Below are 17,549 nucleotides of genomic sequence, written 5' to 3' on the forward strand. Positions count from 1 at the left end.
GAGCAAAGGAAGGAGAGTGGTTTAGACAAAGTAGGGAACAAGGTGATTCTCTAACATCTGCCTTCCAACTAAAGATCTGTTACTGTCGTCCCTCACCTTAAACTTCATCTCGTTTTACATGAGTACTCTGCCTGCATGTGTGTGTATGTCTCAGATTCCCTGGAGCTGGACTTAACAAACAGCTGGGAGCTGCCATGTTGGTGCTGGGAATTGAACCTACAGCCTTTGGAAGAACAGCCAGTGTTCATAACCACCTAGTTAACTTTCCAGTCCTTTTGACTTTGTTTTGTATTTTTGTTTAATGCCTTATTTTCTTATTGTCTTGGGAAGGACCATATAGGATGGATATAATTTTATCTGTGTAGAAGTGAAAAGCTGTAGATGTGCTGAAATTGTTGATTATTTAGTACTTAGTCCTAAGGAATGTAGCACAAAAACTGCAGGTTTCTGTAATGTAACCTCATGTAAAAGCATTGGGCAGGTGACCATCCTATTGCTTATGGCTATGAGAATGGTGCCCTTGGCAAATACCTTAGATTAGCATCTTTAAAGTGGGCTAGTGAGAGGGTCGGAGAGATGGTTCAGTGGTTAAAAGCATTGGCTCTTCCAGAGGACCCAGGTTTCGTTTCCAGCACTCACATGGTAGCTCACCACTGTCTGTAATTCCAGCTCCAGGAGTTCTGACATCTTCACACAGATTTAAAGGCAAAATGCCAATGCACATAAAATAAAAAAAATGGGCTAATAATACTTACCTGGATAATATCATCTGATAAGATAATGTAAAAACCTTTCTAAACTACAGCACTTTAAATACAAAGAATGGACAGGAGCCACTGGAGATACAAATAAGAATAAAGTACATGCTTATGAAACAGTCTGTGACATAGTTCCAGGAAGCAAGGTGTGATTGTGAACCAGCCTGAGTGTTAAGCTAGGGATGTGTGTCAGAAGAAAGAGGTCATTATTGCCCTTTGTTGTTTTGGGTGGGATTGGGAAATGATGTGTATATTAGAGTGAGGAAGATGGGACCATTTCCTTCAAGATTTGTTATGTGCAGAGATTAAAGCTTCTTGACTTTACTACTCCTCTTTGCCTTAAAAGGAGGAGAAAGACAAGCATATGGCACCATAAAGATGTCAGCTGTGAGGCCAGAGAGCTGGCTCAGCAGTTAAGAGCACTGATTGTTCTTCCAGAGGTCCTGAGTTCAATTTCGAGCAACCACATGGTGGCTCACAACCATCTGTAATGGGATCCGATGCCCTCTTCTGGTGTGTCTGAAGACAGCAACAGTGTCCTCACATTAGAGAGATAGATAAATAAATAAATAAATAAATAAATAAATAAGAAAGATTAAAAAAGTTGTCAGCTGTGTTGTCATGTAGTGACTGAGGTGCTTTCAGCAATGACCTCCTGGGCATCTCTATGGGGGTTTAAATGGTCTGGAGTAGGGTACAGTGAACTTCCTGTTTTCCTTCAAAGTATGCTAACTGGTCCTATTGAGCGCCTGGACTCAGGGGTTCATCTGTGAATGTAAGACCTTAAAGTGAGCAAATTTACTTGGTATGTCGAGTAAACTGCAGTTTTTGTTTGTTTGAGACAGGGCCTTATGTAGCCCAGGCTGTCCTCATTTCTGATCCTGTTGCCTCTACCTCCTCACTGGTGTAATTACTGGTAGTTGCCACCATTTCCTCTTTATGGGGTGCTGGCACTTGAACCTGGAGCTTTTTGCATGATAGATAGCACTCTATCAACTGAACTGTATCCTGGATTTTTTGTTTGTTTGTTTTACTAGAATTTAGTTTGTCCTTCAGTATTTATTTTTTCTTTTAGAAAAGCTTCCTAAATTTTTGTTAGTAAAATATGATTTATATTAAAAAATGTATATAGTGACTGTGAAATATTCTTATAAGCATAGGCTATATGGCAAAGGTTAAGTTTCTGTTTTTAATTTTATTTATTTTTGCTGTACTGGACACTGGTTGACCCTGGGGCCTGGTGCATGCTGGGCAAGCACTCTGCTGCTTTGTGGCATCCCTTGCCAGTTAGTTATAGTAACAGCCCATCCATATGTTTGTTTATGATGTAGCGTCTTGATATGTAACCCAGGCTGGTCTCAACTTTATGTTCCTCCTTTAGCCTCTCAAGTGGTGGGATTACGTGGGTGCACTGCCCTTCCTGGCTTGGTTGCTTTTTTTTTTTTGTATTTTGATTGATTTTTCAATTATCTAAGTCTTCTGATAGTTTTTCTTTTCATTTCCTTTTTCTCTGAATCACTTTTCACTGTTACAGAAGAGAATGACCTCATACTAGGGAGGAAGGGAGAAAAGACAGAGCATAGCAAATGTGAGTTAGTGTCATTCCTAAAAGTGTGTATCTTTCATGTGTATTAGAAACAAACTTCACCTTGTTGGACCTTAGTGTATATATTAAAAGGTTTTAAAAGTCATGTAGAATAGTTCACTTATTAAAAGACATTGTATGTGGAGTCCTGGGGATTTAGTCATTACAGTACTTCTTTTCCTACAGCTCATGGCTTAGTGGGAAGAGCTTTCTTATACACACATGGAGAGAGGGAAGAGCGGAGGGAGGGAGAGAGAGAGAGAGACAGAGAGACAGAGGGAGAGAGAGGGAGAGGGAGACAGACAGACAGACTGACTGACTGACTGACTGACTGTGTAGTATGTAGGTGGTGATAACATTTAAGTTAGTATGGAAAGAGATCTTAGGTGGCTAAAGCAATATGTGAGGACTAACTTCTGTGTCTGATGTTGTTCAAAGAATCCATAACCGTCTGTAAATAAATTGTTGCTGTTTCACTAAGTTGCCAGTGTGAGAAATAACTCCACTACAAATCAGAACAATTCTATTTGGAGTATGCTCATGTGGCTTTCTATTTGCAGGTCATGTCTGAAATACTGTTTGGGACTTAATATAGATAGCATACCTCCCCAGAATGCCCCACAGACCCTTTATCATTCCTCACAGAGCCCTTATTTTAAGGCAGTCCAAGTCATCCAGCTGTTTGTGTATGCTCCAAAGCAGACAGGCCAGGAGAAAGTTCCCTAGCTAGCTCTGCTTCTCTCCTCATCACTCTGCTCTTTTCCAAAGCTGTTTCAGACAAAGATGTTATCCCCACAGTGTGCTTGAGTTTGAGCTGTGTCCTGAGGAAAAATAAAACCCATGTTCTGAGATGCTGAGAGACCTAACCATGACAGCGCATATAGCAAAAGACTCAGGTTCCCATGCAGGGAGCAGTACTATGTCTTAGAATGAACACCACCCATGGGATATTTTCAGTAGTGATTATACTTTGAAAACTTTGTCAGCTGGTTTTTGTGGCTCATGTCTGTGATTCTAATACACTTGGGAGGATGAAACAGGAGGATTGCTGTGAGTTTGAAGCTTGGGTTTTATTTATATAATTTTTAAAATTTATTTTATTGTTTGTGCATTGGTGATTGAGGGTGTCAGATTCCCTGGAACTGGAGTTTCAAAGAGTTGTGAACTGCCATATGGTTGCTGGGAATTGAAGTCAAGATCTCTGGAAAAGCAGTCAATGTTCTTAACCACTGAGCTCTCTCTCCAGCCTGCTTGGGTTATATATTAAATATTATAGTTTTGTGCTTTCTACAGTGTTAATACTGGTTAGTACTGGTTGTACAGTGCACAGGTTTTTTTATTTTTGGTGGTGCTGAGGATTGAATTCAGCTATCATGGCCCTATACCTTGGCCAACTATGTTACCTTTGTGATCCTGACTTCTTGTATCAGTGTGCCTTTGTAATTCATTAAGTTGTTATGCATATTGCTTTTTGAGTTTTATTTTTGAATAATATTCCATTGTTATAAACTGTTCTTTAAGCCTGCTACTTTGAAGCATATTTGGTTATTTTCAATATTTGGTGACTGAGTAGAGCTGTCATAAACATCTGAGTTCAAGGTTTTATGTGGACATAAGGTTTTCTGTCTGTCTTCCAGTAGAATGTAGCGGCATATAGGATGTGCACACTTCCGCCAATCACTGCCTGCATGTCGTATTTCCATTAGAAACACATCAGTTCTGTTCCCTTTGTGTTCTTGCAGCACTTCATAATATCCGCACATTGTGATGGTGTCTGCATTACCTGCTACTTAGTCAGCTTTCTGACACTATAACAAATAGTTGGGACAGTCAACTTAATAAGTAAAAAGATTTAGTAACTTTTAGAGGTTGTTTGTTTGTTTGTTTGTTTTAGGTTTTTCTAGATAGGATTTATCTTTGTTGCCCTGGCTGTCCTGAAACTCACTGTGTATACCAGGCTGACTTCAAACTCAGAGATCTGGCTGCTCCAAGTTGGGGTTAAAGGTTTATGTCACCACCGCTAAGCTATTTTTAGAGGTTGTAGTGTTTAGGCATGATGGAAAAGAATACAGGGTGGGGCAGAACTGTTTTCCTGGCTGGGAAGGAAAGAGAAAAGGAAGTTCTATAGTCTCCTTCAAGGTCCTAAAGGGGACTGTAATTCCATGATCATAAAATACCTTCAGCTTCTAGTGGCCCTTCATTGGAAGCGAGGTCTATACTCTATAGATCTTTGGAGGACATTTAATATCCAGATTTTAGCATCACTCAGAGGGATCTGTATATTCTTTTCAATTGTCAAAATCCCAATAACTTTTTTTCAGAAATTAAAAAAAAGCTTACTTAAAATTCATAGGGGATCTTAAAGGAACTGCTTTGAATATTCAGAGCAATCTTGAAAAAGACAAAAGCTAGGTAGGGATGTAACTCAGTCAGAACTTGGGGGAAGGAGATTGATGGATTTACAATTCCTGATCACAAAAACTAAACTGCAAAGCTACAGTAATTAAAATAGTGTGGCACTGAGGAAAGGGATATGGCTCAGTAACACAAGGCTTGACTAGTATGCACAAGTGCTGGGGTGGGTCCTCAACTGCAGATGCAAACAGTGTGGTACTGATGTAGACATAGATAGGTGTAGAGCATGATGGGATAGAGTCTAGAGATATAGCCTTAAACATAATGGTTTATGAGTTTTGACAAGGGATCAAATCCATTGTTTGGGGAGTAAGGATAATATGTAACAAATGATTCTGGGAAACCTGGTTGAGTCTGTGTATGCAGATCACTGTCTCCATCCGTGTTCTCTCAGGAAAAGAGTATTGTCTAAGAATAGTATGGTAGAAATAACTTTCCTGCAGTTCCTTTATTCAACTATCGCTTTTAAGGCGTTTTACCACATCTTTTTGTCTCATGTAGATTGCCCCCCCACCCCTCACACCCATGGTGTCTTAGTTTTGTAGAACAGGTTGCCTTGAACTTTGGCTTCTGCCTTGGTCTCCTGTTTGCTGGGATTGCAGATGGGTGTCTCCACGCTCAGCTCTATGACAGTCTCTTAGAGCAGCAGTATAGCTGCCGAGTTAACATCAGTGTCTGTTGAGACTGGCTATAGTACATACTTCAGTCTGCTCTAATCATGGTTTTAATAAACTTCTTTCCAGTTCAGTGTCTCAGACAGGATTGTTGGTTTTAAAATCTTAATTCTTGAATTTTGTTCTTTTAACAGCTAAACCGGGTGGACAGGTGAAATGTCAGTATATTTCTGCTGTGGATAAAGTTATATTTGTGGATGATTATGCCGTAGGTTGTAGGAAGGACCTTAATGGGATCTTGTTGCTGGACACTGCGCTACAAACTCCAGTTTCAAAGCAGGATGATGTGGTTCAGCTTGAACTTCCGTCACAGAGGTAAGAAACTAATTCGATCTGTGCCTTGCCAGAGGTAACCTCTGACCTTTGAGTATTAAGTGAATTAAGTTGTCCTTAGGGCATAAGTTGTTCTAGAGCATAAGGTTCATAAGTTGTGCTTTAAGGACATTGTATAGTTACTCACATGAAAACAAAGGATTGAGTCATGAGCCACACCTTTAAATACTTCTCTTTCTCTGCATAATTTAACTGGCACTTGTTGAAGTGGTGTTTTAGGTGTGACTGTTCTCTGGCCACAGGATAAGCAGGTGTAACAAAGATTCCAAAATACAGTGAATTAATAAACACTATGGCTTATGTGTAGTAATAGCCCAGGGCTAGATGTGGAGCCCACTCTGCCAGCCTCAACTCTTAGGTTAGCTGGTGATTTGTAGACAGTTGCTCCAAGTCTCACCGTTTCTAAGTTGTAGGAGACCGGTGGAGCACATCTCTTTCTTTCCACGCCTCTGGGTTTTCTCTTCCGTTCTCTTTTACCTGTGCTCCTCCTGCCTGTCTCTGTCTTTTCCCAACACCCCTTCCCCTCTCTCCTGCTCTCCTGCTCTTTGTCATTCCCTTCAGTCCCTTCTCACGTTGGGTACAACGTTTAGTTGCAGGACACACCAAGACTGAGAAAGAGATCAGAAAAATTTGAGACAGTGTCTCATATAGCCCAGGCTGGCTTCCAGTTTACTCTGTAGTCAAGAATGATTTTGAGCTCTTGATCCATCTCTCAAAGGTTGGAAGATAGGCATGTGCCATCATCCTTGGCTCTACTTAGTTTTTGTTTTGAGCTCTGGCTGTCCGCAGACTCATAGAGATCTTTCTGCCTCTGCCTCTTGAGTGTTGGGATTACAGTTTGAACCAACACATCTGACTTTATTTTTGTTTTACTTATTAAAAACTTTCTTGTTTCTTTTTGTTTTTGAAGACAGAGTTTCTCTTTGTAGTCCTGGCTGTCCTGGAATTCACTCTGTAGACCAGGTTGGCCTTGAACTCAGAGATCCCCTTGTCTCTCCTCCCGAGCCCTGGGATTTAAAGCCTGTATCACTGCCTCCCAGCTTTTAAACACTTTTTAAATTCCCCTCCCTCAGCTGCTCCCACATTTTCCCCACCTCCTTTCCCACCCAACTTAATTTTCTTGATCTAAAATAATGACAGAAAATAACAAAACAAAAAGTATACAAAACCACCCATATAATCCATTTTGTGTTGGAGCTGTTCATGGGCATGAAACTTGCCTTGGAGTGTGTCTGATAAGCCAGTGACACTCCATTGATTTTCTCTTGCTCATCACATACCAATTGCAAATAACTTGGCGAAGGGTGGGGGCTCGTTTCCTTTTTTTTTTTCCCTCCTTTGCTTCAGAGCGTTGAGGGCTTGTTTCTACTACCCCTTTCCTATATACTTTTTCTTAGTGCTTAATAAAGTATATTCATACTTTTATTCATATTCACATATTTATTTCATATAGGGTTATAAGTGAAACCCTAGGTTTAGATTGTGGAATATGTGGGAAGCTTTAGGTTTGATCCCCATTACTGAGAAAAATCAAAACAAAAGAAGACATATACATTTAGATTTTATAGTTCCTCTACCTAACGTCCTTTCCTTTTTTCCATCCTTCCTTTTTCTTTCTCTTTTTGGGTTTTGGAGACAGAGTTTTTCTGTGTGGCTCTGGCTGTCTTTGTTGATCAGGCTGGTCTCAAACTCAGAGATTTACCTGGCTCTGCCTCCCAAGAACTGGGATTAAAGGTGTTTACCACCACTATACCCAGCAAGTATTTTAAGAAAAATGCTTTAAAATTACCTTCATTTATTTGTGTTTGTGTCCATGGCATTCATATGGAAATCAGAGGAAAACTTGCTGGCATCTGTCCTCTGCTCTTACCATTTGAGTCTCAGGGATATAGGTCAGGTTTGGTGGCAGCTACCTTGATCTGCTGAGCCATCTCCTTTGTCTGCAGATATTTTCTAGGTAATAGTCATTGTAAACATTCCTTCTCTCTAGATGGCATTTACTGTATCGTATTAGTTTTGGAAGTCAAGAATGGGATCCTAGACTTGATTTGAAGACTTGTAAATGCATGCATGCTGGGCTTTTTTTTTTTTTTTTTTTTGTATCAGCCATGGGTTTCTGTTGAGTTTTGGTTAAATCTGTGGCCAGCATTACTGAGACTTGCCATACTGCTTGTTGAATGGCTTTGTGTATGAATAATCTTTTTTTTTTTTTTTTTCGAGACAGGGTTTCTCTGTGTAGCCCTGGCTGTCCTGGAACTCACTCTGTAGACCAGGCTGGCCTCGAACTCAGAAATCCCCCTTCCTCTGCCTCCCAAGTGCCGGGATTTAAAGGCATATGCCACCACCGCCCGGCTACGAATAATCTTGTATTTGGGTTTAAAAGTTGACATATTTCACTTTTGATCATAGTTTTAGCTTGTTTATTTTTCTTTGTTTAATTTATGGTAATTACTGTATTGATATATTGCCCTCTGGCTACTACATTGAATGCATTGGTTTAATTCATTTAAATGGTTACCTAGGTTTATACAAAATTAATTGTAAGGTTAAGCTTTGTATAGTTAAACTATCACAAAGAAGTTGAATAAAAGTCTGTTTTATTGTTTTTAATTTTATGTTTTTTTTTTTAATTTAGGCACAGCAGCTCTTATCAGCATGTGTAGAAAAGATAGATGTTTCTAATACAGAGGGTTATGATTTGTTCATCACACAGCTCAAAGATGGTTTAAAAAATACATCTCATGAAACTGCAGCAAACCATAAAGTTGCTAAGGTAAGAATTCAAGTGTATTTGGGTCTGTGATGGACCTTGTTCCTCCTCTGTTGCTCTTCCTGTCCTGTTCCTCTAGAGATGTTCTAACTAGCCTTTACTCTTCTTCATGAGAGATAGCATATTGTATGATACGGTTGAAACTCCAGTGTTCTGTGGTGCTGAGATTGAGCCCGCAGTCTCAGATAGTAAGCTAGTGCTCCACCATTGAGTTATATTTATGGCTACCTAAAAACTATGTTGTTGAGTGTTACTTTTTTGAAAAAAGATATTAAATATGTATAAGTGTTTTGCCTTCATACTTACCTGTGTACTATATGCATACAGGACCCATGGACCAAAAGAGGGCATTAGCTTTTCTACAATCGGAGTTACAGATAGTTACAGATGACAGTTAGCCATCATGTGGACACTGGGAATTAACAGAGGTCCTTTGGAAGTGCTTGTGCCCCAAATTCAGTTTATAGGGTTTTCCCCCCTTGAGGTTGTGTGTGTGAGTGTGTGTGTGTGTGTGTGTGTGTGTGTGTGTATTTCCTGCATGTATATTTGTGCAACATTTGTGTGCTTGGTACTCAAGGAGGCCAGAAGAGAGTTTCGGATCCCCAAGAATTGGAGTTATACATGGGAGCTGTCATATGGGTGTCAGGTTTTGAAACCAGGTCTATTGGAGGACAAGCCAGTGTTCTAAACCATTGAGGAATCTTTCCAGCCCTTTAAAGTTTACTCTTTTCTCTTCTTTTCTTTTCTTCTCCTCCCTTTCCCACCTCCCTCCTTCCTCCCCTTCCTCCCCCCCTCCCTTTCTCCCTTCCTTCTCTTTTGGTTTCTTGAGACAAGAGTTTCTCTCTGTAACCCTGGCTGTCCTGGAATCCATTCTGCTTACTCTATAGACCGGGCTGACCTCAAACTCAAGAGATCTGCCTGCTTCAGCCTCCCTTCAGTGCTGGGATTACAGGTGCTCTACCACCACCACCCTACTTTTAATTTTTGTGAGTGTTTTTGCATTATGTATCTAGGCCTCGGTGAATCATGCTTAGTGCATTGTATTGGTTGAATTGGTTGTATTGGTTGGTGAATGAGCCTTTGTTAAGTAAGTTAAGTAAGCAAGCTTAGATGAGAATAGGAACACATCTATGGAAATGGGGTCATTTGTTTTTTTCCAAAAAAATTAATCTTCTTACTAATGTGTATGGCGAGATGTGGGGGAGAGGCAGAGAGACCAAGAGACTGCATGCCACAATGCCTGTATTAAGCACAGACTGCGAGTCCATTCTTTTATCATGTGAGTTCTGAGGATTGAACCCTGATCATCAGACTTATTGGCAAGTACCTTAACTGCTGAGCCATTGCAGTAGTCCCATTTTGAATGTCTTTTTCTCTTCCTTTTCCCCTTTCCTTCCCCCTTTCCTTTCCTCTCCCTCCTCCTCCATTCCTTTCCCTTCCTTCTCTCTTTACCCTCTCCGTCTTGTGCTTTTGAGGAAAGACCTTACTGTCCATCCCTGGCTGTCTTGAGATTACTGACCCTGGTTTACCTCTCCTGAGTATTTGGACTACAGGCCTGTGTCAGAACACCTTGTTTTGTGTTTTCTTTGAAATTAATTTTTGGTAAGTTAGAGGAAGAGAAATTTTTTTAAGTAAAATCCTTGGATATAATTAATTTATATTATTCCCAGGTTTTCTCCTAAGTTGTAAGTATAATAGATAACAACAGATATGAGGTTGAAATTAAAAGCTGTTTTCCTAAAAGTAAAATTTCCTTTCACACTTTTCTTTCAAGCACAGTTGTAAGCTTACTTAAATAATGGTCTCTCTCATTTTTACTTAGGCTATCTCTTTGGTATGTTTTCATGCTCATCTTTAGAGAGACATGTGAAATCTTATAAATAGTTGCATTTATTTTCTTATAATACAAAGCCTAGTGTCACACTGGTGACCTTCCAACCGCAGTTCCCTGATGCTGGCATTACATGTGTACACTACTGTGCCTGCCCTAATATTTGAATTTTGTTTTGAACTTCTACTATGGTTTTATTAGTTTGTAACTCCAGCAATGAACCATTATAAGAAATCATAAGTTATACTGTGAATTTCAGGAGTAGAAATGTATTATAAGAAATTGATTTAAGAAGTATTAGAGAGCTGCACAGCAAAAAGGACACAAAGCTGGTACCTACAGGAAGCAGGAACAGAGAAAGAGGTTAGGGCTGTTGGACTGGCATGAGTCCTCACTTTCTGAGCACACTGATGTAGTGCAGTGAGTGCTCTTGTACTCTGTGAGAGCTCCTTACACATATGCCTCCTGCCCACCCCCATGGCTCTAACGTCTTTAATCGGAAAGTGTGGTGTTAGACTACAGTAAGTGGGTTGTTATTGTGGGGCTCTTTTTTTTTTCCCCCGTTTTTTTTGAGACAGGGTTTCTCTGTATAGTCCTGGCTGGCTGTCCTGGAGCTCACTCTGTAGACCAGGCTGGCCTCAAACTCAGAAATCTGCCTGCCTCTGCCTCCCAAGTGCTGGGATTAAAGGGGTGCGCCACCACTGCCCTGCAATTGTGGTGCTCTTAAACAGCTTAAATAAACTTTCTTTTCTTTCCCTTTTTCTTTTTGTTGTTCTTTTTCCCCTATGGTTCTACAAATCCTTTTGATAAGTAAGCTTTTCATTTATGAACAGGTTAGATTTAGAAACCAAAATTTTCATTCTGTTTCTGTTAATATTAAAATAATACTATCAAATACTGAAATTATACACACATACACACACATATAGTTTGTATGTGTGTGTGTGTGTGTGTGTCTGGTCTTATAGTGTACATATGGGTTCATAGAACAGTATGGAGAAGTAAGTTCTTTCATTATATTGGTTTTAGGGAGTAAATTCAGGTCTTAGTGACAAGAGCTTTGTTCCCCAAACCATTGCACTGGTCATCAAATGTTTTCTTTTTCTTTTTTTTTTTTTTTAGCAGATTTTTCTAGGTACATAGGTCACTGTCTTTAAGCTAGGGCAAGAATATATTGGACTCAGTCTTCTGAGTGCTGGCGTGATAATAGTGTACCACCTCATCAAGCTAAAGCTCTTTTTTTTCCATCTGTTTTTATGTGGTAGTGTTTGAATTTTGTATAGTGTGTGGGTGTGTGGGTTGGTCTATGTGTGTGCAGAGGCCAGAGGTCAACATTTAGTGTATTCCTCTCACTGAATCTGGAGCTCACTCATGAGGTTAGGGTGACCAGCCCATGAGTGCCTGGGATTCCCCGGCACCCTTCACCCCGTTGTTGGGTTACAGACGTGTAGTTCTGTGTAAGGCTTTTATTTGAACTCAGATTCTCCACTTCTTTGGTGGTCACTTTACTGACCGAACCATCTCCCCAGCCCTAAAGCCTTTTCTTAGTAAAACTCAACTTCATTAAAAACAAAAATTAAACAAAGCAAAGCAGCAGCAACACAGGACGTGCTCTAAGTAGCTAGAGACTAAAGTTCCATGAAGATGCTTTGTCTCGTCAGTCAGCACTGATCCAGGTTTCTTGTTAGTTTTGGTCATGCAGTTTGTTGTTTGCCTGTTTATTTAGTCGCAGAAGGAGCTTAAAATTGCTGGGCATCCATCTCAGCCAATTTGGTAGAACGATTGTGTTCTTCATGGATTTTTCTTCTGTTGCAAACCCAGTTGTATAGCTTAGAGTGTAGAGAAGAAGAAAAGGCCTGTGACCAGCTCTACTAAATAGTGCACATGCTGGAGTGTGTGCACCCATGCATCTAGTTTGTGTTATGAGTCTATGATTAGAGTCCTGTGATATGGACTTGTTAACTTTCAGGGGTCACTATAGTTAGTGTTAACTATTAATGATCATCTATTGTAGATTACCTTTTGTCAGAAAAAGGTTCTTTCTGGATCCATGTTAAGTAAAGTTCGTGAGTAAGAGTCCATTGCTGGAACTTTTTTTGCTTTTAAAAATCCTTTGTCAGAGGTGAAGTCTAGAATACTAACGTGGTATACAGATGTTCTGTTGTTCTCCATACTATAGTATATGTGATGTTTTGGAAGAAACAGTATGACCCAAATATGTACATGTACACATACAATACACATTTGCTACAGGGAAACAAATTGCTGCTCAATCTGTCTGGATTTATCTATTATAGTCAACCTGGCTAGCTGGCTGTCTACCCTGAAAAATAGCCAATGGTAGCCTCATTATAACTCACTGTGTAGTTTAGGCTGGCCTCAAACTCAGAGAGATCCTTTTGTCTCTACCTCACAAGTGCTGGGATTAAACACAACCATGCCTTTTGTAATCCCCAGCCATTCTTGGAGATTACCGACATTGTATAAAGGCCAACACAGGTGGACTAAGTGGAGCTGAGAATTTAATTACTACCTCTGTTACTTTGCAAGTGTCTTACCCAGTGTGTTAATCTCAGAAATTTCCTCAGGACTAAGTACTGCTTTTGTTAAGTTTTCTTGTAGGAATAGAATGATCCAGGACCTTCCTGGCCTTTGCTGTCTTAATGGTCCTTGGACAGGAACACCGTTAATGTGGGTAGTTTCTCACTTGCTTGTGCTATGTCTCTTCATTTATGTCTTTAGGAACTTCTCAAATTACTATGGTATGGATTGTTGGACCCACACCTTTCAGGAAAGGAAAGGGCACTTGAAACCATGGGGATTTGAAAACTTAACAAAAATAAAAAAGAGTGCAGCTGTTAAGGCAGTTTCCACTAAGTTTGATGACCTGTGTGTGATCTCTGAGACCACATGGTTCGAGAGAACTGACTGACACCCGAGTCTTTTCCTCTGGCCTCTATGCACCCATGGCCCACATTGCAAACAAATTGTGAAAACAAAAAAAGAAATAAAACACACAACAAGTAAATAAGGAAGCAGGTTGGTGGTGGTACCTTTAATTTCAGTACTCAGGAGGCAGAGGCAGGAAGATCTCTGAGTTCAAGGCTAGCCTGGTCTATAAAGTGAGTTCCAGGACAGCCAGGGCTACACAGTGAAACCCTGTCTTAAGAAGGAAGGAAGGAAGGAAGGAAGGAAGGAAGGAAGGAAGGAAGGAAGGAAGGAAGACAGGAAGGAAGGAAATAAACAAGGAAGTCGAAGGTGAAAGGTGTATCAGGTGATCCTTTGTATCAGGGAGCCATTGATATCACGAGTCCTCACATCAGAGCCCACATGGATGTTTAGTTCATTGGCTACTTTCTTTCTTTTTTTAAGGACTTATTTATTTTATATGAGTACACTGTTGCTGTCTTCAGACACACCAACAGAGGGCGATGGATCACATTACAGATGGTTGTGAGCTACTATGTGGTTGTTGGGAATTGAACTCAGGACCTCTGGAAGAGCAGTCTTGTGCTCTTAACCGCTGAGCCATCTCTCCAGCCCCATTGGCTACTTTCTTACAGTCCTTGAGAGAGTGCCTCACTCCAGCAACCCATGGCTAGCACTTGTAGTGAAATGAAATGCTCATGTCCTTCTGGGGAACAAACTCCAAGTTATGATTTACGGTTATGATTTCCAAGTGGGAGTCACACTTGTTTTTTTGTTTCTGTTTTACTTTTTTTTTTTTTTTTTTTTTTGGTGCTGAAGACCCTTTCAATGAGTAGGCTTCTCATCTATTAACAAGTTAAGTTTAGAAACTAGGTAAGAGATTTCCATTCTGTTTTTTCCTTTTTTCATTTTTTATGTGTGATGTGCATGTATGTGCGTAGGCATGTTTGTACATGTGTGTGTGCATGCATGTGTGTATGTGCGCATGTGTGCATGTGGAGACCTCACGTTGCTATCAGGAGTTATTCTCCATCATATTTTATAAATTGAGGCAGGGTTTCAGTCAGACCCAGAACTCATACATATGGTTGGTCGTATGAGCCGGTTTGCTTTGGGGATTTCCTGACTCTACTGTCCCAGACTGAACTTGGAGTCAGCTCCACCGAGCACTTATATGGGCTTCTGGTGCTCCAAACTGCAGTGTTCAGTGCTAGTAACTTTACTTTTGAGTCATTTCCCGCATTGTGTGGTGCTAGGAATTGAACCTATGGCTTTGTGCGTACTGGGCAAGCACTCAGGTATTAAGCTATAACCCCGTCTTCATTGTTTTTTTTTTTTTTTTTTTTTTTTCAATTCAAATAATAATTTTTACCATTAAAACTTTATGGTTCTATGGCTTAGTAGTAGTATACTAGTGTGCTAGTGTGTACGGGAGTGAATGGGGCCAGTTTTAATCTGTGACCTGGGGACCGAGCATGAAGATGAAATTAGTGTATAGATTTACTTCTCTGGGAAAAATACAGTTGGAACCTTTATAGTCTACCTCCTCCCCTGCCCTCCTTTGTTTTCCACTTGTTCATAATATTAAGTAATATTATGTATTAATATATAAATATTTATATACAATATTAAATAGTGGTTTGGGGTTTTTGTTATATTTTGTTTTTTGAGACAGGGTCTCTTGATGTGTAGCTCTGTGTGTTCTGGAACTCACTATGTAGGCCATGCTGCCCAAGAGTTCACACTGCCTCTGCCTTCTGAGTGATGGCAGTAAGTGTGGGCCCCATCACACACTCTTTACTATTTTTTGAAATTGTAAAAATTGTAAATATGTGTGTGCATATTCATGTGAGTTCCAGTGCTCTCAAAGACTGGAGATGTTGGATTAGGGCTACAGGTCATTGAACCACCTGAGGTGGGTGCATGAATTTTAGCCATATCTCCAGCCGCAATAATATTAACATTTATTGGATGTTGTTGATGATGGAGTTGGGCTGGGACTTAATGTTTGTGAATACAAAGCTCATGCTTATAATTTTTATTTTTCATTACAATGAAGATAACACAGACATAAATGTGCTAAGATGGATTAAATCATTGCTTAGAGCAATAATGGTAATTGTCCAAATTCTTACTAATGGAGGATTGAGTGCCTGTCCACCTTGTGTTTAACATGGTTCATGTAGGATGACGTAGTTATTAGGTTGGTGGACTATATCATACTGTGTTTTCTTTTCTGGGGAAGAGGGTTTGAGAGACAGTCAAATTCTGTAGCATAGGTTAGTCTGGAAATCATATAACTCATAAAACTCAGGACAGTTCTTCTGCCTCAGGTTTATAAGTGTTGGGATAACAGATGTGGCCTATCTTACTTAACTGCTATTCTCTGTTATCTCGTCCTAAGTTTTTTGTTTTTTTGTTTTTTTTCCCAGAGTAGTTAGGGTTTTAGTTTTTCTTTTTTGTGGCTCTGGGAATTGAACTTAGGGCCTTGTTTGTGCTGCGCAGGTACATAGCCATTGAGCTCATATAAACAGTTTTTCTTAAACTTTAAGTAAAAATTCAACTTTCTGGGTGTGGTGGCACATACCTTTAATCCTAGCACTTGGGAGGCAGACAGGTGGATTTGTGAGTTCTTGGCCAGCCTGGTCTATATAGTGAATTCTAGGATGAGACTATGTAGGGACTCTGTCTCAAAAAAGAACAACAACAAAATCAAACAGTAACAACAGCAGCAGCAGCAGCTGTAAATAGCGTTACAGAAATGATAGGTTGGCAGATTGGTCTCACCAGCTAGATCATCACATCTGTGCTTTCTGCTACTCTGTACCCTTTGACCATACTCTCACATCAGCTCTAGTGAGTGCCACTTTACTCTTTGGTGCTATGAGTTACATGGTATAACTTTCACCTGTTCATGACATCATTTTCTGTTCCCCGCCTATTGTAATTAAGTTGTATAATGTCCTTCACCTTTATCCATGTTGTCACGAATGATGGAGTTGCTACCTTTTAAAAGGCTTTGCAATATAATATCTTTCTGTATGCACCTGTGCATTCACCCACAATGCCATACAGTATCTATTCATCCACTGATGGAGACCTTGCTTGCTCTTCTGTACCTTGACATTTTTTAACAAAATACTCAATTTTTTACTTTATGGCAAATTTTTGCTGTAAACAACAGACCGATAGTATAACTGACATTAGGGATACATGGTTCTTTAATTGATCTGGTAAAGGTAAGATTTTGATTAAAACTGGAGAAGTAGCCCTTTGCATATTATATTCCTGTTTTCTTTCAGTGGGCCACAGTTACATTTCATCTTCCTCATCATGTACTGAAGTCTATTGCCAGTGCCATTGTAAATGAACTTAAGAAAATAAATCAAAATGTTGCTGCCTTACCTGTGGCGTCCTCAGTGCTGGACAGGTTGTCTTACCTCTTACCCAGTGCACGTCCAGAACTTGGAGTTGGGCCAGGCCGTTCTGTAGACAGGTAGGGTCCTTGTTCCTGGGGTATGCTGAGATTGAATTTCTAGTTTTAGGATTAAGTAAAAACTACTGCAAATCTGATAGAATGTTTTGAGAAGTAGATTTTTACTTATATGTAATGTTGTGAACTGATGGCTGTCATTGGATATATCTTTTATCTTCTAAAAGAATTATAAGGGGATTCCAAGGTTGTATTTTGATGTTTCCAGTGCTGAGTGAATATTTGAGGAAATTTTAAGCCTTTTATTGGTTGGGTGTGTAGTACTTTTCCATTGATGAAATTCACTGATCTTTGAGATGAATTCTGACAAGTACTGTATAGAAATGTGAGGGTAAGTAAAGTGTGTACTGTTATCACCTCAGAATGGTGGCATATGGTCAAATAAAAACACTGTAAATATTTGTGAAATGCTCAAGATAAACATTGGGAAAAAAAGTTCACTGAAGGGCATATGTATGATTAGAATACATTGTATTCACCTATGAAGTTCTCAAAGCAAGAAAACTGCTCCTTCCCCTTAGTTCATTGGAGTAGTTTTCTTAAAATTTTTATGCTGTTTGCCCTAGATTTAAACTATACTATGAACAGCACCATCAGTTTTTTTTCAGATTTATTGAGTACCTGTTTTGTGTAAATCTAAAGCTTATAATGTCTCTTGTATGACATTTTCATCGGATGAGTCACTTTCCATTTTCCTGAAGTACTTTTATTATAGTGTATGGTAAAGCTAGCAGTGAATTCATTTTTAACTTAAGTATGACT

At 39.7% G+C, this 17,549-nt stretch overlaps 1 protein-coding gene across 1 annotated transcript in view; it reads left to right on the forward strand.

The window, feature by feature from the left end:
* Positions 1 to 5,566: 5,566 nt before the first annotated feature.
* Birc6 (baculoviral IAP repeat containing 6) overlaps positions 5,567 to 17,549 on the forward strand; it is a gene marked incomplete at its 5' end in the record, with an annotated part of 151,414 nt that continues 139,431 nt past the window's right edge. The window contains 3 exon segments of the mRNA XM_028783179.1: positions 5,567 to 5,640; positions 8,401 to 8,538; positions 16,597 to 16,790. Coding sequence (XP_028639012.1) covers positions 5,567 to 5,640; positions 8,401 to 8,538; positions 16,597 to 16,790 — 406 coding nt within the window.

This window comes from Grammomys surdaster, unplaced genomic scaffold (assembly GCF_004785775.1).
Source record: "Grammomys surdaster isolate TR1022 unplaced genomic scaffold, NIH_TR_1.0 1030, whole genome shotgun sequence".
Taxonomy (NCBI): Eukaryota; Metazoa; Chordata; class Mammalia; order Rodentia; family Muridae; genus Grammomys; species Grammomys surdaster.